Here is a 23189-nt window from a genome sequence, read left to right on the forward strand (position 1 = left end):
AGCACAAAGCATTTTGGGCAGTTAAGTAGTGTAATGTGGAGATGAAGACCGCAGGAAGAGCTCGAAAGTTGGACATTCAGGAACTCGAGGAAATTAAAAATGATGCATATGAAAATGCTCGAGTTTATAAAGAAAAGACGAAGGCGTTCCATGATAAGATGATCACAAGGAAGCAGTTTTCAATAGGACAAAAAGTTCTCCTATACGACTCCACCTTAAAAATTTTCGTTGGTAAGCTTCGATCCAAATGGATAGGTCCATTTACTATCACTAATTTATTCTCAAATGGTGCAGTGGAAATTCAAAGTGAAGAAACCCGGAAGTGCTTTAAGGTGAATGGTCAACGATTGAAACCCTTCTACGAGAATTTTCAAATGCACACGATTGAGGAGATTGTTGTCGAGGAGCCCAGAATTTGAATAACAGGTCATCGAGCTAAACGATGTTAAACAAAGCACTGTTGGGAGGCAACCCAAATTTTCTTTTCCTTCATGCAAATAAAATTTTTGGTAAAATGGAAAATGAAAATGCATGTCGAGGATTAGTTCTGTCTAAGGAAAGACTTGGTACTTAAGTATGTCCATTGTGACTCACCTCTCTTTCCTGGGAACTTATTTGGCGCATTTATCACGACTATTTTACCAAATCTCGTAATCTTAGTTTTTAATAATTTATTTCTTGAGTTTATAGCTTAGCTTATAAATTTGAAAAGAATTTTTTTTAATTTTCCTATTATTATTATTTAATTTTACTATTTTATTTTATTTTTGTAGGAAAACATTCCAAGACAAAATTAAATTCTACATGTCAACCCACAAAATTCTTTTTATTTCAGCCAAGGCCCACTCTACCTACGAGACCAACCTCCACGACATTGAAATGCATGGGGAGTTTCTTTTTTTTTTCTCTCTTTCTCCTACTTATCTTTACTTTTATTCTTTGAATTAATTGGGACAATGTAAAATAAGTAGGGGGAGGGAAACATAAATTGGTTCTAATTTGCTTATCTGTCATCGCTATTTTTGCATGTTTTTGGTAAAAGGTAAAATTTTTCTTTTAAATTGGGATGGTAAACTTATGATTTGACTTATTTAACTATTTAATTCTTTACACATGAAACTTTGCAATAACCTAGACTTAGTGGGTAAGAAATTTTTGGGAATTATAAGTTTGCTTGACTGTCTACTTTTTATCATATGTCAAATTTTTGAATGCAAAAAAAAAAAAAAACTCCTCTGATACGAATGTTAAGAGTGAAAAATTGGGGTTGTACATCGGGCTGAGTAACTGGAACGTGGTGCTTGGGTTGTCATCATGTCTCGCGTCAAAAAATTCAAAAATGTCCTAAGTACAAAAATAAATAAATAAAATAATAAAATAAAGGTAAGTCTATCAAACTCTAATAAATTCTGAAATATATTTACTTACTTCTTAGGCTAGGTTATTTGAGATGTTAATGTGCTAGGATTAAATTGTTGAATTGTGCAAATCATGGGGGTCAAGTCCTATTTTGGAGAAAATTTTTCCTTTTGCAGATACATACAAAATGCTCAAGGACTAGCATAAGCTAAGTAGGGGGGATTTGATTAAATGCTAAAGTTACATATTTTATGTAATTAATTTGGTTAATTTATGAGAATGCACCACTAATTTTGCCATATTTATTGAATTTTGTGCAGGAATACAATTTGGGGCTAAATAGAAGAAAAAGGAAACAATTGGGCTAGATTGAAGAAAGAAGCAAAAAAGGAGGGCCAAAGAAGAATTTTTCCCAGATTAATTAGCTGAAATTTTTGACTTAGTGGGAGATTATTTTGGGATTTATTTTATTATGGGATATTTTTCCTTAATTTCCTATGATTAGTTGGCTCCTAATTTAGTAAATCCCCTAGTATAAATAGAGATTGTATTGTTCATCAATTAATCAATAAAAAATATTAAGTTATTGTCTTTCAATACATTCTCTCTTTTCTCACGTAGCATTGTTGTTTCTTTAGTTTCCTTTCCTTCAATTTTTAATTTCCAGTAGCTAATCACCAAATCAAGCCATTTGCAATTCCTTTTTCAATTTTTTTCCAAATAGTCAACCACCCCACTTTAATATATTCCAACCCCCATACTCAATCACATCACCCATCTTTTCACCATTTCTACCTTATTTAATTTATCAAATACCAACATGCCCCAAACCTTAGCCAACTAAACCCATTTTCAGCTTTAGGCCGAAATTAGCCTCGTCAAAACCCGTGAGTTACGAACCCGAGCCATTTAACTCCTAAAATTCCAGTACTTATTACTTCTCCGGATTAAGAGTATGATTTTGTCAACTCATAAAGTCAGATCAACACTAAGTCAAAAAAGACGTCGTTTGATTTAGTGTGGTTAGACGTACAGTTGGAATTCCGAAAGGAACGTTTCTAATCGGTTTTTTGTGAACACATTGGCGTGCAAAGTGGAGATTGCTGTTTGGTTCCATCAAGGGAAGTAGTAACCGGATTTAAATGTCCCACGCGGTTGAGGGCATTGGTTCGAGCTAGGCTCTTCTAGAACGCAAAGCTGCCGGAGTTCTAAATCACAAACGTTTCGTGGTTGTTCGATCGGTAATAATTAGTTATTGGACGTTCCATAACTAATTTACACAAGGAAGAGTTGGTGTCCGAGGCGTCCTTGGTAGCTATAACTAGCTTATTGGAAAAGAGGAGTTCATCCAATTTCGAGGATCGGTTCAAAGACGAGGAAAATTCGTGTCTAAAGCTGAGCTCATTCTAATTAATTTTTCTTAATATTTATTTCACGGTTTTTATTATTCTGTTTTCAACTTTTACTTTTGACGTTATTTTTCTGTTAATTTCAGGTTTTCAAATTTTTATCCCCCTGAACGTCTTGGGCACGACAGCTGCCCCGACATAAATCTGGTCAAGCGAGCAACAATTTACAGTAAACCAGTCTCTGAGGGATCGACCCTACTCCCTATACTGCATAATTTGCAAACTAGGGCGTAGGTTTATATTGATGGATTCGACACCCATCAAGGATTTTGCCCATCACTTCAGATTCAACATCAAAGCTCTTAAATGCTCCTTCTATTTCCAAATTGAAAACTTTTATTGCGACTTCTGTTCCATACGAAAGCATTCCTTTGTATACAGAGCCAAAACTTCCTGAACCAAGCAAGTTCTTTTCATTAAATCCATCAGTCCCTTCCCACAATTGATAATAAGAAATTCTTCTCCATTGTCTAACAGGTACTAAATCTTCAACAATTGTCAATCCTGTACTCTTGTTTTGCCTCTTTTTGTAGACAATTATGAAAGCTACAACTATAATAATTGAACCAAATATTGGCAAAACATATTTCGTAACATGCAGAAGGGTCTTGTTGGAATGTCGATGACCATTTTTCTTGCAAGGTTGGACTTGCAATCTAGGTAAGCCACATAGTGCATAATTTTTCATTAATGATTAGGCTGTGAAGTTTACTAAACACCCTCCCTTTGGGATTTCCCCTTCTAGTCTATTAAAAGACACATCAAAGGAATTAAGGTATAAAAGTCTTTCCAAAGATTTGGGGATGACTCCAGATAAGTTGTTATTAGATAAATCCAACTTTGCCAAACTCATCATGTCACCTAATGATTCAGGAATAGGACCTTGCAATCTATTATGAGAAAGAAGTAAAACCTGTAGGTAATGAAGGCTTCCAAATGTGGAAGGGATATCACTTGAGAGAAAATTTCTTGACAAATCTAAATGTATAATTACTTTCAAATTTCCAATGTCAAGCGAAAGTGAACCACTAAAATAGTTTGATGACAAGTCTACTTCTAAAATATCTTTCAATCTCCAGAAACTCAAAGGTATTGATGAATGCAATTTGTTGGAGGAAAAATTTAGCTTTCTCAAAGCAATCAAATCACCCAAACCTACCGGTAAAGGTCCATCAAGCTCATTAGTAGCTAATGATAACTTATATAATCCCTTTAAGCCACAAAGTTGGTGTGGGATAGAGCCTTGTAGCTTATTTCCAGAAAAATCTAGAAGCTGGATATTTTTTAGCCTTCCTATTGTTGTAGGAATAGATCCACTCAACTCATTGACAGAAAGGTCTAAAGCTAAGGCATTGTTTAAACTACCGATTTCCATAGGAATGTTGCCTCTAATTTTACAAGCTGTGGCTTCAAACTGTAGAAGTGATATTGAGAGATTTGAGATAGAAGGTGGAAGAACACCCCCCAGTGGGTTCAATGATAAGTCCAAATGTATTAGATACCTGCATTTTGTCAATGAATCCAGAAAGCTCCATCCGTTGGATGAAGTTTTGGTGGTCAAATGATTGGACCTAAGTGTCAATCTCTCAAGGAATTGCAAATTGCCAAGTGCATTTGGAATAAGGCCAGAGAATGAGTTTCTTTGCAATTCTAGAATTTTGAGCTTAGTAATATTAGAGATTGAATCAGGAATATTTCCACTAAGATGATTGCCCCAAAGGAAAATCTCCTCCAGATTTGGAACCGAGCTGATGTATGGTAGTTCACCTGGAAAAGGAGAAACAAGAGTTTATGCAATAAAATACAAAAGAGGAAAAGAAAAAGGATTGAGGAAAGGAACAGAGACAGGAACATATTACAAATGACCTTCTTTGTTTGACACATGGATTTTTTTTTTTTTTGCATTATACAGCAAAATGATTAAATTTTTGTTTTAATTCAAAATTAAAATTATATAATAATGGTCTAATTTTATTTTTATCTAGACTCAATTTAAAATTTAATTTTATACTTGAACTTTTGATATAGTTTGATACCTCAATTTTGTACGATGTTACTTGATTAGCTCAAATACTTTATTTTGATTAAAATGCTTATGTAATTTTTAAGAGTTGTTGACACCATTAAAACTATTTATCAAATTCAAGTCCATTACACTGTCACTTTCTTTTGTTACATGGCTATTAAATGAACATTTTTAATTCTAGAATGTCAAATTTATAAATTTAACGAAAAATTTAATGATGTTAACAATTGAATCTAACTTTTAAATTTTAAAAATAGAGATTAAATATCTAAAAATAAAAGTAAAAAATCTACAAGAGTACAAAGTCTTTAATTATATTTAAATATTTACTCTATAATTTAAATAAAAATAATTAATAATTAACCTAACTGCTGTAAAATCCAAACTAGTCTATGTTAAAAATGTTTTCAATCTATGTAAGAAATTTATACTTTTAATCCACCTCTACTGTTTTAATTATAAAAAGAAAATTAAAGAACATTTATTGATGTAATTGTTCAAAAACAGAACAAGAATTGCATGAAAAAGAAATTTTATGAAGTGCCATTCTTTGTGAATAAATTAGGATTCACGTGGAAAGATTTTATTTTATTTTACACTTTTAGAACATGCTTTTCAAATTTAGATTGGTGTACTGATTTTCGGTTCTTAAAAGATTTATAAAAATAATTAAAATTATAAAATCAACTCAACTTCTTTAATTAAATTTTTATCTTAGTTGAATTGATTTTTAAGGGTTAACTTAAAAGTCAATTCAACTTTTTGTTTAGACATCAGGTCAAGTCAATTATTTTGAGTGGTCGATCAAATTCAGTTCCAACAACTATAGTTTTAACAGAGAAAGGATTGTATGAAACAATGACGACACATCATCTATATCTATTTTTTAATAATTTAATATTATATCAACATTTTCATCTTGAAAAAAAGTCAAATCCAAATGAAAAATATCATGTGTTATAATTTGATTAGTTCAGAGGCTTTTTTTTTAAATCAAAGTTAACAAATGATACCTAAAGTGGTAATGAAATAAAACTTTAGATACTTACTTTGACATCCAAATGAAAAAAGTTAGAAAATTTAGGTATTTATCGTATAAACCATATTTTAACTAAAGATTTCAACACCCATTCTGTGGGTGAAAATAATAAAATATTTTTAAAAATAAAACATAAGAAGTTATTTGGAGATTAAAAGTGTTATTAGAGTAATATATGAATAATAATTTTAAAAATACTTATAATTAAAAATATAAACCCTTAAAAGATTAGGGTGGGAGAAACTGAGACATATACAAAGAAATTTAGATGTTATTTGCTAAATTGAAAAATTAAGTCCTGAGAAATTAAATATTAAAATTTAAGTATTAAATTTAAGTTATAAATTTTGTTTAATATATCACTTATAATTAATTATGGAATATAATTAGATTGCTAGATATTAAGTTATAAAAAAATATTTTACATTTTATCCTTAATTTTTAAAGGATTTCATCTTACTCTAAAAAAAGTCAAATTTCAAAATAAAGTTTTTATAAGATAATATAGTATTAAATTAAATTAAATATAATTAATTAAAAATTCTCCTTAAGTGATAAGTAACTCTTATCTACTTATCATTTTCACACTTTTTTATAGGAAATATTCAATTAAATTGTTTTTTGGATTATCAAATATGTATAAAAATTAAATTAATTAAAATTTTTAACGGTTTATCAAACAAGGTCTTAGAAAAAAATGTTATTTGTGTAGCAGATAGTTTGCAAATTAAATAATTTTACATTTGGGATAAATTTCAAAACTACATATGAGTTTTGGTCTAATGTGCATTTATATATGAACTTTGATTTTGTGCGTTTTGTACATGAAATTTTGATTTGATCCAATCCTCACAAGCTATTCACACAATTACCGATACATCCTTTTATATTTATATATTATATAAATAAATAATTATATTTATCTAATATAAATAAATTGGTGTATTTATTTAAATGTGTATAATTGAATCAAAATTAAAATTTTATGTATAATTTTATACATAATTACACCAAATCAAAGTTCATTTATCAAATTACACATTAAACCAAAATTTTATACATATTTAGATATTTAACAAATTTCTTAAATTATGTAGTATAATTAATTATTTTATAATCCTTAATTGAATTATTATTGATTTAAATACTAAAATAAATAACTTCAAATATAGAAAGAAGAAACATTAATTTTGAAATTACCAGATAGATTATTGTCACCCAGAACAATTGCTTTCAAAGAAGAAAGGTTAAAGATGGAAGCTGGGATTGAACCATCAAGTCTCATATATTCTACGTGAAGATACTCCCACTTCTCAAGCTTTCCAATTTCCCATGGAATTTCACCTAAATATTAAAAAGCAACAATTTAGTATTATAAAGCTAACAGTTTTTTTCTAAATATTGCAATAATAATAATAAAGCTATTAAATTGAGATCAAATTTCTAATTTAGGGGTAAATATGAATCTTGAAAGAATTACTTTTTATAGATAGTAAAACGGATATAAATGCTTCTAGAAAAAAGAAAAGCATAAGTTGCAAAAGTGAAAGTAGGGTTGTGTTTGGTTGGAATTTGGTTGAGGTTTTTTGGATTTTTTTTGAATTATTTGTGGTAATGCGATTTGATTCTTTTAATGGGTTTTTGGATTTAAAATACTCTCTCTCTCTCTCTTTTTTTTTTTAGTTTTAGAGGTTATTTGATAAAATTTTAAAGTCTTTTTATAAATATTTTAAATAAAAATAAAAATTTAAATTAATAATTCTTATAAATTTTTGAAAAATCATTTTATATATTATTTAAGTTATTTTATAATTTTAAATATAAAATATTTATTTTATATCCTAAAAAGCTTGTTAATTTTGTCTTTGGATTATAATCCTTCCTTCTTTTATTGTTTTTTTTTTCCTTTCAATTGATTAAATAACCATATTTAGTAATTAATATATTAAGGGTTAGTGTTTTGATCATATCTATTTTTTTTTTACATAATGTCTAGAGTTATCTATAACCACTCCTCAACCCATAAATAGGTTATAGAGGATAATGTGCTTCAGCGCATTCGAGCCTACATCTCTTATATTGATAACAATATCCATACCAATCGAGTTGAGACTCTATTGTTTCAAGTCTATTGCATCAAACAAAAACAATGAAATCTTTGCTTTTATTTTAAATAATTAATTACAGATTAAAATTTAAGTTATGTTAATAGTTTAATTTAATATTAAATCTTTATACAGAATAATGAAATCACAGCTAGGGCGCTTGTTTAAAATTTGGATTGTTAATTTCCATGTTTACGAAAATTTTATTTTTATGAGAACAAAAATCAAAATTTATTTGGACTGAAGAGAATATGAAAGGAAAAAGCCTTACCTTCCAAATCATTTGCAAACCAGTATAGATCGGTAAGAGCTGTTAGATTCCCGATACTTGTTGGAATTCTACCATTGAATCGATTGGTGTCTAACATTAACTGTCGAAGATTCTTGCACTCACCAATACTTGTTGGAATTTGACCTGAAAACTCATTTTCATACAGGTAAAGTGCCTCAAGATTGAGAAGATGATGAAATATTTTTTTGGGTAAACTACCAGATAGATTATTGTATGGTAGAGAAATCATCCGCAAGGCGGAAATATTATAAATGGCAGCCGGAATGGAACTAGAAAGTTGGTTTTTAGCCAGACGAAGTGTCCTCAGCTTCATAAGTTTACTCATCTCGTATGGAATGTTTCCATGAACGAGATTGTTCCTCAAGTCCAAGTTCTCCAAGTTGGACATGTTAGCTATTGACGGAGGGATTACACCTGTCAAATTATTATTTGCAAGAATCAAGTGTAAAACTTCATCCAACCTTCCAAAACAGGATGGTATTTCACCATTTAGGAAATTGGAGCTTAAATCAATGAGCTCCAAACGATTCAATTGCCCCAACTCCCTCGGTAAATGATCATGGAAATTGTTGTGACTCAAATTAAGAGAGACTAAGAACGACAGGTTTCCTAATTGCGGAGGGATCGTTCCGGTAAGATTCATGTTGGAGAGATTCAAAGCTCTAACTCTCGTGTGCTTAGCAGCGCAAGAGACACCAGCCCAATTACAGACAGGGTAATTGGTGTTCCAGTTGTCGGCTAAGATGTTGTGAGGATCAATAATGATTTGGAGTTTAAATGCAAGAAGAGCATGTTGATCGGTGGTGAGGTTCCTCACAATCATGGCGTAGCTAACCATGAAACAGTGAATCAGCATTAAAGCAGATGAAAGAAAATGAAATTTAAACATGTTGATGGCTGTGGGTTTCAATGAAATTGTAGGGCTATTAGGGAAGTATGTTTAACGCAGTGCTTAAATAACGGAATGGGTCAAGCTTTTCATTAAGACGAGTCAAGCGTCTTGGTCTTTGTTAGAAATAAATGAGCATTGCTTAAACTAGAACTGCCTGTTTCTGTCGTGGTACCAAGTTTTATGTTTATTTTGATTGAAGCATGAATACATAGTTGAAACAGGAATAAAGAAACAAAGGACTAAAATATATAAATCTATATATTAAAAGTACAAAGCATAAATCTTGAGCAGTTATATTTTAGTCACTTATGGTCATTTCTCAAGTTACATTTTTTGACACACTAATAATTATAACCCACTGAGACATGTATTTAAGCAAAAACCGAAAGTAATAATCTGAGCTAATTAATTTTATCTTAACCGTGTATTAAATTTGGTATGCGTGTTTTACACATTTAAGATATTTAATTTATCGTGATATGTAATATATAGAGTAAACTATAAAAATAGTCACTTTTTTTTGTCTCGAGTTACATTTTATTCATTTATGTTTGAAACATTATGTTTTAGTCACTTACATTATCGTGTTGTAACATTTTAGTCACTGAGTCATTAATTGTTGTTAACGATGTAACGGTAATCTGACGTGGCATGTTAAATCATCATTTCAAACAAAAAATTTAAGTTAAATTATATAATTGGTCCCCATAGTTTTTCGTTTTGAGCAATTTAATTTTTTTTCTTTTATGTTATTTTAACTTTCATTTTTTTTTCTTTATTTTCCATTCTCTTCTGCTTCTCCCTCTGTTTTCCTCCCTTCTCCATCTCTTTTATGTTATTTTAACTTTCCTTTTTTTTTTACGTTACTTTCTACCTTTTCCATATTCCAATTGCGGTTTCAAGAGCTGCCTCAAATGATTTTTGTGCAACAAGCTCTTAAATCCATATATGGTTAAATACTACACATTAACAAGTAACCTTTAGTTGAATGTTTGACATAATTTGCAGATGTCTCATGTTTGAAATATGAATTCTTTGAACTAATTATTAGATCATTCAAGCGAAACAACTTTACAGATGCCTCATGTTTGAAATCCCATTTCTTTGACTTAATTATGTGGAAAACAGAGATGAAGAAGGGAGGAAAATAAAGGGAGAAGCAGAAAAGAATAGAAAATAAAGAAGAAGAAAAAAAACGTTAAAAAACATAAAATAAAAAAGTAAATTGCTCAAAATGAAAAAAATATAGGGACCAATTATATAATTTCACCTAAAATTTTTGTTTGAAATGATGATTTAACGTGTCATTAATGACAATTAATGACTCAATGACTAAAATGTTACAACACGTAACGTAAGTGACTAAAATGTAACATTTCAAATATAAGTGACTAAAGGTGACTATTTTGGAAGTTTACCCTAATATATATTATATTAAAAGTTTTTTAAGTTTTTAATATATTCAAATTGGGTTAAATATAAAATTAGTACCCGAACTTGTCCACTTCTTCAAAATTGGTACTTATAGATTTTTTTGTCCCAGATTGGTACCTGAACTTTTTTCCGTCCACTAGTTTGGTACTTGACCCTAACGGCGTTAAGATTTTGCTGACGTGGTAGCACTGACCACTCGTGCGTTGCCACATGTTGGAATCCCAAGGCCCCTTTGACCCGTGTTTAAAATTTTTAACTACATTGTTTTAAATATTATTACTTAATAATATTAACCCATAATATTGTTCCTTTAAACAAGTTTCTTCACCATTGTCTTCGACATTTTTCTCTTCTATCTCTTTCTCATTCATTTTCTTTGTTATCTCTTTCATTTTCCCTTTTTTGTTCATCTATTTTTTTGTGTTTCACTTCTTTGTTTCCTATCTCTTTCGTTTGCAACACGAATAGGGTTTTGTGCCCTCTTTTATTTTCTATCTCCTTCATGTCTCCACCATGCGGTCTTCTACAAATAGAAAATTAAATGCGTAGAAAAGGGTTTTGTATTACCATTACGGGTTAAGGGCTTCCGTTTGGAACACGTATACTCCAATGAACAAAAGGAGAAAATTCTTTGGGTGTGCGAACTTCAAAGAGGTAAATTAGGGTTCGTGTTTTGGTTTGCCATAGTTAGGTTTGTGAGAAACAAAGGGTTTTGTGTGTACTAACATTTTGTTACAATTTGGGTTTAAGATGTATTCTTAGATTTTTAATATTCTAGTTTTCTTGTTGTATGTGAGAAATGAAGACCGAGGGTTGTGATTTTTTTTGGTGGGTTAAAGGTAACAGTGATGGGACGGATTCAACTGCAGAAGAACAAGGATGCACAATTGACGAAATAATATTTCAAAATAAGATGTTATTGACAAAGAACAAGAGATTAAGATTTGAGAATGATGAGCTCAATATTGACGAAATGCGAAGAATACGATTGAAGGTAACTCGTTTGTTAGAGAAAATAACATTGTACAAGGCTAAAATGTCAAGGAACAACAAAGTAATAGTTGCTTATAAGTTGTTGTTAATTGTATCATTGATGGTGTTTTTGGGTTTTCTTGCTTGTAGATGGTGAAATGTTGTTCATGTATTTGTTGCATTAGTTTTAAGAATGAATGAATGGAATGGAATGGAAAATCTTTTTATCTTTTTGTTAAATGTTGTTGTAAAAGTATATGCAGATATTAAAATCGACATCAACAAAAATAGAACCATCCAATACAACCATCATATAAAGGATCACTATAAATTATCCATAAAAATACAACCATCAAAATGATCCAACAAAATAAAACCATCAAATTATCCATCGTATCTGAACCCAACTAAGAGGTATAAATTACAAAAATAGAGTCCACAACTCATCCACGAAATCAGATTGACATCAACTATCTCCATGGCGTATGATTGTGCTATCATTAGACCTTGATTTTTTGTGTTAATACTTTCCTAAAAATTTTCCATTATTAAAAGTCATAGTTAAGTTGTCTTTATATAAATATTGCAATCCCGTTATTAAAAGTCACAGTCAAGCCGTCTTTATATAAACATGAAACTAAAATTAAGTTTCTTTTGAAACTTGGTACATAGAAAATGTCTTTTAAAATAATCTTCATATAATTATAAAAAATAAAGATGTGCATCACCCATTGCTTCAGCTGCCACACTTGTCCCGTTCCCAGTCTGTAATGATAAGCTCTTACCTCTAAGATTTTTCGTCTCCTTGAACCCCTACAGAGAAACACACACATGATTAGTGGCTCTCGAATCAATGGCCCAATGGTCTATTGAGTCTTCCATTAAACAAGCTTTTATCATCAAGAGTTCCATACCTTTACCTTTTGTAGTTAGGTATTCTATCCACTATTTATAGTTTTCCTTAAAGTGCCGTTTCTTGTTGCAAAAGAAGCATTTAGACTTAGATAAGTCTGTAGGCTTTCTGGTTCTTTTTCTTTCCACTTGTGGTCCCCAAGAGTCCTCAACCTTGCCTTTCTTAGTGCGCTTTCCCTCCCCTTTTGAGGAAAAAGCAATGACTATATTCACTTCTGCTCTTTGGACTAATTGACTGCCATTCAACATCAACTCATAGGATTGTAACTCTTTCATGAGTTGTGTAAGCGTCAGATTTTTGTTGCCAAGTTTATATGCGGCCCGAAAGCCAATAAAATCCTTGGACAAGCTTTTAAACACTATATTTATTTTGGTATTTTGGTCAAAATTGGCCTTATTGTCCTCAGCCTCAGTAAATTAGCCCATAAGAGTGATCATATGGTTTTTGACCAGAGAGCCGAGTTTTTTTTGGGCATTCATTAAGCTAGTTATAGCAGACTATCGAGCAAAGGTAGCTTGGCCTTCGGACATGTCTTTTAGCTTATGTAGAATTGCTTTAACAGTCTTACAACTCTTCAGTTGCTTATAAAGAGTGCTAGTCATGCTTGATAGCCTATAGCAACGAGCTATCTTATTAGACTCTTCCCAGCATTTTCTAGCCTTAGATTGAGTGGCCGGAGGGCACTTAGTATCGAGAATTATTTGAAGTTTATCACAGCTCAAGACAATTATCAAGTTTTTTTTCCATTCCTTATAGTTGTTTTTGTTCAGTTTGTTTTCAGTGAGTATGTTCAGTAAGAGAGTTGGTGCCATTTTCGAACTAAAAATAAAAACATTCATATATTAATATCTTTGTATTAAGAAAATATTTGAAAACATATTTTGCAACATTACAATATGCATTAAGATGATGCACGCGTCCTACATTAAACCTTAAAAACATTTGTAAGTCGTTGTAACAATAATTCCCACACCCATTGAATCAAACCACCATGGGGTGATTATGATCAACTAGTAAGAACATTGATTTCCATCCAATTAGTACATGAACCTAATTCCTTAGGCATTCATATGTACTAATAATCATTTAACATTTGACCATCATTCTAATTTAGGTAGATCTTCATGGGGAGTTATTGAACTAGAAGATCTTGAGTGTATAACCATCAACTCAACACCTATCGCATCATGCACCACAAATGAGCCATCATGGGAAAATTTCATTGAGTAGCTTGCTTTGACTAGCTGTCGTCTTTTGAAGATATAATTTATTAACCTATCGCATGATAATGTCCACCATAAGGGCTAGTTAAATTATCATTTGATCACAAGAGAATTCTTCTTACTTTTAGGAAATCCCCTCAGTGAAATCCACATAGCAATCCTACCATGGGGTAGTGCACTTTCCATGCCATCACAAGAGACCATTGATGGAGGCCGTAGGTCTTATTTAGAGACCTTCTCCTACTCAATATTTTAAAAAACATGCAAGATTTTTATAATTTCCTATTTCAATCATGTATGATCAATATATGTATGACAAGTACATGTGACATTATTTCTTAAACTATATGACATGCTTATATCATAAATGCATGACATGCTATGACAATTTTATAATATTCACATTCAATTATTCACAAGAATCAATAAAAAAAATTTCAATTCTCCACAAGTTTTCTTTTAAAGGAAACAATATTTCACCACAAGGTATTCCTTGGGTTTTTAACCGCCATAGCTCAATCTTCTCCTCGCCATGGACTCCTTTTTGAAAAAAATTACATTTATGACCTATGTTTCTAGCTCACAATAATTATATATATAAAAAATAATCCTACGTGGAGATGATAATGCATGATCTATTTCCTAATAACCACAACCTTGACAAACAAAATTATATAAAATATATAAAATATTGTATTCATTCACATACATTCCCCTAAACATGCAAATAATTACAAGAGTGCCACATCTTATCAAATATTGATCAAATAAGATGAAGAGAGAGTTTTGGTCTCGGTTTACACCATAAACATAGCACAACCTGGCTCTGATACCAATTATTGAAAAAAACACAGTTTGAAAATGATTTTCTTGCATAGTGAAAAATTAAAATTTTAAAAATTGACTCGATTTGTGATATTTATAGCAATAAACCTTAATCAAATTCGTACTTATGTTTTTTGCTTAGCGGATGTTCGTTGCTCTTGGTTTTCAACTAAATGATCTTCTTCGCTATTCTTATACCAAAAACTGCTTCGAGTATGGGCTTGAACCAATTGAATCGAAACACAGAACTAGAAAATTTTTTCTCTCCTTTTGGGGTGAAAATAAAAATTCTCTCTTCTTAATAGAAACCAGTAGAATTGTTATTTTAGAAAAATATATGTAATAGTTGAGAATAAATTCTCTCTATTTTTTGGTAGAATAAAAATCTTTCAAAGTTGTGTTAATAGCTCTATCGGAACCATCTATTTATAAGAATAAAAGGTAGAACCCTTGTTGAGTTGTAATGGTTTATTTGAAATAGAAAAAAATCCTATTTAGAATAGGACTAGGGTGGACGACACACCCTACTATTCCTACTAGGGTTGCTATCCCCTTCATGTCCATGAGGGGTTTTTGGGTTTCTTTCACACTAGGTCCAATTACGAGTACTTCTTAGGCCTTTTGGACCTAGTACTTTGTAATGTGATCCAATTCGCTTTAGTTTTTCTATTTCCCAAAAAAAAATTAATATTTATATATAAAAATAATTATATCATACCTATTTTCCACCTAACAAAATTTTAACGATTTTACCCCTGGTAAAATTTTGACGTTTGCCTCTGATAAAATGTCGAGAAAATATGTTCAATATTTCACAACTCAACATAACTATGAACGAATGGTTTATTTTTATTTTTGGGCTTCGAAACAGTCCAAAAATATAAACTCATTCTTCCAATCATTTTTTAAGTAATCTATATAGGATTGCAAAAGGATCATTTTCATTTTCATTTCCATATTCATTTTTGGAAACCTACATTCATTTCTAAATGATTCCATTTCTCCATTTTGGAGAAACCCATAATCACTCCTTAATGTTTCCCATTGCTCTTTTCCTATTCATTCCGTTCATTTTTATTCAAACACATAATTCTTTTTTGGTTTCAATGAGTTAGCGGGGAGACCGATTAGACATATGTAGTTGACCCTCAAATGATTTATAAATAAGTTCTAGCTTTTTGCCTATTAATTATAAACCTATTTAATCACAAAGTCATTCCACTATAGTATTGTGATTGTGCTCTCCCCAACGACATACCACTACAAAAGTAACTACCCAGTGCTCATTCAATGACCTTGTCATAAGAGTGTTACCCTCATAGGATATCCTTGATATCTTTGGGATAATATTCATTCTCCCAATATGATCCTATTTTATCTCATAGTAACTATTACATCTTCTTTAATGAAAAGTCAATCACTCTCAAATAGTGATCAAGTTATCTATCACAAGGACAGATGCCCCGTGGCCACGTTTTTTTTTCATCAACCATGTAATGCCAATGAGAGGATATCATTTACCCATATAATGCCAATGAAAGGATATCATGCATCCATAGCATAAACAGTTTTCTCACATATAAACACATTATTTATCACATTAAACCTTTTATAACATAATAATACATCCCAATTACGTACTTACCATTTCATTCTCTTTTTTTACCCGTTTCGTGTGCATAGTACAAGCAAATCATAAACATCAATCATATCTACAAGCTTGGCATAAGCCTAAGCACATCAACAACACATGTTAGTTTATTTAAACATGTTTCATATGAATTTGACATGGATAACCATTATACTTGAGCATGATTCAATTGGATTTATCATCCATCTCAACATAACATATTTTCCATGTAGCTCACCACCATTTCATAGTATTTCATACATACATGTCTTGTTTCATATAGAACACTTACCATATCCTTGTAAATTCATACCCGTTGAACCGAATAGAATATAGTTGGATGCTCGAGATAGCTCACACGAAGTGTGCTAAACATGTAACCGTAGTCTTTCATTTCCTGTACATATATGCTCACACGAGCTATGAAATAAGTATGCTCAAACGAGCTATGAAATGGGTTATCTCACACGAGTTGTGGAGTATCTATAACACATGTAGGAACTCAGCCACAGGTAGGACATTCAAGACTAGCACCCAAAACATGTAAACCCTAATGACATGTCATTCGTATCCTACGAATTCCTAAGATTCAAACGGGGCTTGATAATCGTCGTACGCTGTTGACTTTTCATTATTTCTTGACAATATAAATTGCATAATAACATATATATATTGATTCAATCATAATAGAATCACATACTAAAATTCAATTTAATCAAAATTACACTGAATTCAGCTCATACGAACTTACCTGGCTAAATTACAAAAATGTCAAAGTATTGGGATATTTTGGTAATTTTCCATTCTCCTCGATTTTCCACTCAATCTTGATCTAAATTAATAATTCCGTTCAATTTATTAATTTAGATAGTAAAAAAAATTATTTTACGCAATTAAGTCATTTTTGACATTTTTACAAAATTGCCCTTAATATTTTACTTTTATTCAATTTAGTCCTTGAGCCTAAAACATGCAAATTAACCATTTTATTACCAATTAATATCAGTTGAATATTCATGGTAGCGAAACAGCCTACATTTTAATAATTTCACATCAAATCCTTGTATTTTTACTATTTCAATAATTTAGTCCCTAATCGGTAAATTCATCAAAATTACTTAACAAAATACTTTTAAATATCAATCAACATTTCATATTCATCATTTAACATCTAAAATCACAAATATTTATCAATGGAAACATCCAATATTTTTAACAGTTTCACAATCGAAGGTATGAGATAGTTGGACCTAGCTGCAACAATCTTAAAAACATAAAAATGATTAAAAACGAAGCTAAATCAGACTTACATGCATACATGGAAGCTTGGTCGAAGCTTCACAGTATAAACATGGTTTCTCTCTTCTTTCAATTCGGTGAAGAAGACATGAAAATGATGATATTAACTGTTATTTTTTATTTTATTTAATTTAATTATAAAATTACTAATTTGTCCATTTAACAATCATCCAAATTTCATGGTTTTAGTTGCCCAAAACCGTCCAATAAATCCTTAAATGGTTTAATTACCATTTAAGTCCCTTTTCCTTTATTCAATAAAACATTTAATCACTCAAATCAAATAGTGATCAAATTTTACATCTTTTACGATTTAGTCCTTTTAATTAATTAATGATTGAAACATTAAAAATTTTCAATGAAACTTTAATACCACCTTAATGACGCTCCATAAATATTTATAAAAAATATTTATGGCTCGGTTCATAGAAACGAGGTCCGGATATCTCCTTTTTTAAAATAGCTTGAGCTTAGAGTTTTACCACTTAAACTTAATAAATAATTTATATAAGAAAAATCAGTATATCAAAAACCTTTTTAAAACCATGTTTGACTCGCAAATATTAAATAATAATATTCACGAACTTACTCGTCAGATTTGTGGTCCAGAAACTACTATTTTCGGCACCACTGAAAAACGGGATGTTACAATTTAGGTATGCCACACTATGAACATCACAAGTGAATAAATCCATAAACGAATTCAGGATCTATTCTACTTGTTTGATGTACAGTCAGTCCATTTAGTCACATTTATGTCTCTAACTTCGGAAGTCATCCGCTTCAATGTCCATGGTAAGACATCTCCCCAATTAGACTTGATAGACGACATATTAGTCTTTCAATTAGTTTGCTCATTCCCGATTAGACTAAGGACATGTTTAGGTTCGACTACTAATACAACCAATCTTTTTGTACTACGATCTGACCACATAATAGCGCTTAGTATCAGTTTAAACAATAGACAACCAATGAGCAACATTTGCTTTTATTTTACTTTGCGTACAAAAATCATTTAAGGGCAATAATACAAAATATATTAATATAATTTATGAATAATTTTATTAATCAATTTGTTCGAAAAAATTACAAGTGTACTTAGACGAAAATAGTACACTTAGGGCACCAGATCTAACAATTAAGCATAGTAGGACAAAATTATTTAAGTAATTGTCGCATCCCAAAAATCGGGTTAGTAGAAATTAGGTTAATGAATCAAGAGTGGTTACGACTGAATTTTTATTTAGATAATATTTTGCTCATTTGATAATAAATAAATAAATATCAATTATAGTGATTGAGTAATGGTGGAGCTATCCTTGATGATCTGAGTTCGAATCTCTTTGCTCTCGTTAATTTCTATTTGGTGCAAATTTGTTTCAAACTCTTAGCAAATTTCATCCCATATTTTTTTTATTTTTTTATTTGCTAAAGTTTGAAAATAAGGAAGTGTTGTAGCTTAGTGGTAGGAAGCTCCTTAACTATCCTAGAGGTCTTTAGTTCAAATCCCCTTGCTCCCTTTGTTTTATTTTTCTATTTTTAGCACAATTCCCATGTGCACAATAGATGCCAACCGTCCACCCCTTTGTTGCCTTATATGGAGGAAGTCAATCTTGCCTTATGTTGTGAGACACATCCCCCTTTTCACTCTTTGTTTCACTCATTTTCCAAAACCTCCTCTCTTACCATAAGATTGTGATACAATGAACTTGGTCATGGTTGACCAAGCTATACACACCCTTTGTGCCATCCACCACTCTTATTTGCATCCTAATCTCCATTTTTTTTTCATCTTCTTTTTCTCTCAAATCAACATAGAACCACCACTACCTCCTTTTAAATTTTGTTCTCCAACCACCACAACTGAGCCTTCCACCACCATCAAAAACCTCCTAACCACCGTAGACACTACCCCTTTTCACTCCTCCTTCCTTCCACCGTCGTAAGCTGTCGTGACCACCACCGCGAACCACCGCGTGTTTCCTCGTCCTCCACCTATTTTTTCTTCTTTTTCTCATTTATCCTTTATTCCAATTATAGTGACTGAAACCTCCTCCTTTTAATATTTTCTCACCACCATGGAATCATTGATCCTCCATAGCCAGACTACCGCCGAGCTACCACCGTCGAACCACCGTTGCCACCGATCACTCAAACATCGATATCATTCCATTCTTGATTGTTCGATCATCTCATATTAATTCAAGTGTAAGTAAGGTTTTTTTGATTCGTAAAACTATTTATTTTGGAAATACCATGGTTTGGCCAAATGGTATAGGGTGATAATATCATCAAGTTATTTTATTACTGGTTTAACATAAGAACTAATGTGATTTCATATCAACTTGAAGGACCAAAAGACACATATCAAAGATATCCTTAGTTTGACAAAGAAGACAACTAATCCAAGTCTAGATTTAAGGATTCGTCTACCTACTTAGATCTAAGTGAAATCTCTTCTAATAGGATTGCCACAATTGGATCTACAGTTTATGGTGTGGGGACTCATTCTTGATAATAACTAATAATATTGATTAAATAATAAATAATAGTGATATTTTAAATGTGATATTTTTGGTTATATGATTCCTGAAATATAAATATGTGTGAATACAAGCGTATTCATAGAGATTGGTAAAAACCGAAAAATGAGGATACCAAGTAAGTTAATCTCGAAACTCCAAGATTTGTGGTGTTGATTAAGTGGTTCTTTAATATATGTTAATATGTTATTTCCATTTCTCATGTCATGTGATTTATGGCTAATATAATATGATTATCGATATTCTGATCTGTGTGAAAAATGTTATGTGTTATCATTCTGATCTATGGATTCACATATTGAGCATGCCCTATTCTAAAATTCTGATTTGCATGATAAGCATGCCATTATGAAAATATATAAGATCTTATTCGCATGTTAAGCATGCCATATTCTAAAAATCTGATTTGCATGTAAAGCATGCTACTGAAAAATCAGATCTATATGCCATATCACATGCACGGGGTGGGAAAAATGTATGGAGAAAGTATCTGGCAGTAAATCTACATTTTCTGGTGGCATGTCCACATTATTCTATATCTGGAAGTAAACCTGCAATATATGGTAGTTCGACCACACTATTTTGATTCTGGCAACACGACTGTACTATCTAGTGGCTAGTTTACAATTATTGGTGTGATATTGGATGAACGAGTTCTAGGGAACTCTTATCAATGTGTAGCGAAGATGGGTTATAAAATGTGCTTCATTTTTAAAGTATGCATCGACATGGTCATGAATAAGTATCAGTAATAAAACTTGTGATTATTATGATGATTGATATGATGAGATTGATATATTAATATGTATGTGATTATATTTGTGTTGATCTCACATTGGGCTTTTAAAGAACACCCCTTCTTAATTTTGACTTTTCAGATAATAATCGAGGTTAGGACGGGCTCGGCTTACGGAGGTGCTCTCGGTCATTTTCAGAAAAATATATTATTTTGTCGGGGATGTGTTTTTATTACTGTGGAGTTTTGCTTGGGATTTTCTTTTGGGCTTTGGATTATTTTGATTTTGAATTTTTCTGCATGATTTAGGTTTTAAAATTATCATTTAAAAGATTGTGAAATTGACAATTTATGATGGATTTTTCATAACTATGTTAAACAAGGCCCAACAAGGGTGTTTTCAAAATTCAATACTTTGTTTTTGAAACTCAACACTATCTACTTACAAAATTGATATTTTATGTGATATACATTAAATCTAAGTTTTGAAAATGACAAACGAGTTTTAGATATGCAAATTATCCGTTGCGATGTTTTAATTGAAGTATGACACTTTCTGAAAAAAAATCAAAACTTGAGTTTTCTAAAGATAAACAATTTCAAACAAAATTCAGTTTTCTCAACAAGGACATTTTTAACAACGACGATTTTTAAGAGAATATAGCTAAATAATTTTTTTGCGCCATCAATATGGCAAATGTGATCTTTGAGATTCGGCCATAACATCTAGGCTGGGTATAAGGGGTTACAATAATGTCCCTAACATGCCTTTTGTTTATTAGTCATGAACGTGAGTCCAAAAATATCACCAATTTGTAAATCTGAAATGAGATTCTTAAGAAACCATCACCATGTTTCTCTATTTTCATTCTCCATAATTGCCCATGAAATGGGGTAGATTTTGTCATTTCTATCTCTATCATCAGTAGACAGAAGTTCCCCATTGAATCTTCCCATCAGAAAGCATCCATCTAGACAAATAAAAGGTCTAGAACACTCCAGAAACCCTTTTTTCAATACACTAAACCCTACATAAAATCTCATAAACTTGGGAACTTCAATAGGGGTTGATCTTTCTACCATCACCTCTATATCGCCATTCAGATATGCCTTCTTAAGTGCATTTGCATAGTCCCATAGTCTATTAAAATCATAGCTTACCTTCCATTGATCTCCTCCAATGCCCATCTCCTAGTCTTGCTGTATGTACCCTTACTCAGATAAACTTTCAACTCTTCCTTGGCTAGTTTCTACATCTCAGTTAACTTCAGCTTTTGATTCACTCTGATTTTACTTAAGAAATGTTCCCCAACAAACTTGTAAGATGCCTTTTTGTTCTTAAAAGTTATTGAACACTCAAGGGCTTCTATAAAGGTTTTTATCTTGTAAAACCCATTACTATTATCTACAACAACATATATTCTAAAAGGGCACCATCTTCCCTACACCTAGTCCTAGTCCTCCCCTTTTCATTCCGAAGATAGGCAAGATCAAACCTCTTTTTCACTGCATACTTTGCTAAAGCAGTCTTGAATTACTCTAGTCCCATAAACACCATTCCAAGCTCTAAATGTGGGGTTGGGTTTTTAGGATCGAAACATACATGTCGGCTTCTCCTACAAACTACCTTACCCTATGAATCACTTTCGGAAAACCCCAAATCTGATGAATCAATGTAATTTGAACCCCAATATGATGGATCTAAAACCTCACCGATTTTCTCTCCCCTTTTACTACATTTACCTACCTTTGGACCTTCATTGTTAACCCTATTTGCTACTTCTATTGTAATAAAACTCCTAACCAAGTTGGTTAGTATCATTAATACCTTAATCATAATGTTTCCCACTAAAAGAAAACTCCAGGTTCTATTGTAACAAAACTAAAATTGAATTATAACTATTTACCAATCAGTCTGCTATATTCTCATAATTATACTAGAACCGGCTTAAACATAAAATTTTTCTAATTTAATCCCTACAATTTTTGTGGCCCTTAACCTTTAATATTACCAGGTGTGACAATACATTTCATGATTGAGTAATTATCATAATAGAAATTATGAATTGTTTAATTGAATTGTAACCAGTTGTAGTTACTTTGGCAATGAATGTGGCTTCTCATGGCTTAGACCCAACGATCGAGTCGGGTATGGGGTGTAACATTAGGAAGGTCTTGAATTGTTATTTTCAAAATATGGTAGAGCTCAATGAAAGCATAGGCCAAACTAAAACCACCATAATAGATAAAGTGCATCTATCTTGGCCTAAGAAAGGTAACATTCAAGCTCCTTCTCTTTCAACTATCTATGCTACCTTATATGCTATACCCACAAGGAACTGGCTTTCCAATTGCCAGTATGATTCTGCCAGCAAGAAGGTCACAATCTTAGTGAGAAAAGTTGTTAAGATGGTCTGTTTGACCTGGACCACATGATATTTGATGAGATAGTGAAGCACATTGAAAAGCTTTATGCCAGATACTTTATGTCA

General features: G+C 31.4%; 1 protein-coding gene across 1 annotated transcript; it reads right to left on the minus strand.

Moving 5' to 3' along the window:
• Nucleotides 1–3462: 3462 nt before the first annotated feature.
• On the minus strand, nucleotides 3463–21885 carry LOC105797475 (probable LRR receptor-like serine/threonine-protein kinase At3g47570). Its single transcript, XM_052621162.1, has 4 exons — nucleotides 21548–21885; nucleotides 8210–9060; nucleotides 7034–7177; nucleotides 3463–4535 (listed from the first exon to the last, which is right to left on the minus strand). Exons 1-4 carry the CDS (start codon nucleotides 21883–21885, stop codon nucleotides 3463–3465), a joined length of 2406 nt encoding a protein of 801 aa, XP_052477122.1.
• Nucleotides 21886–23189: the final 1304 nt, after the last annotated feature.

Source organism: Gossypium raimondii, chromosome 9 (genome assembly GCF_025698545.1).
Source record: "Gossypium raimondii isolate GPD5lz chromosome 9, ASM2569854v1, whole genome shotgun sequence".
NCBI lineage: Eukaryota > Viridiplantae > Streptophyta > Magnoliopsida > Malvales > Malvaceae > Gossypium > Gossypium raimondii.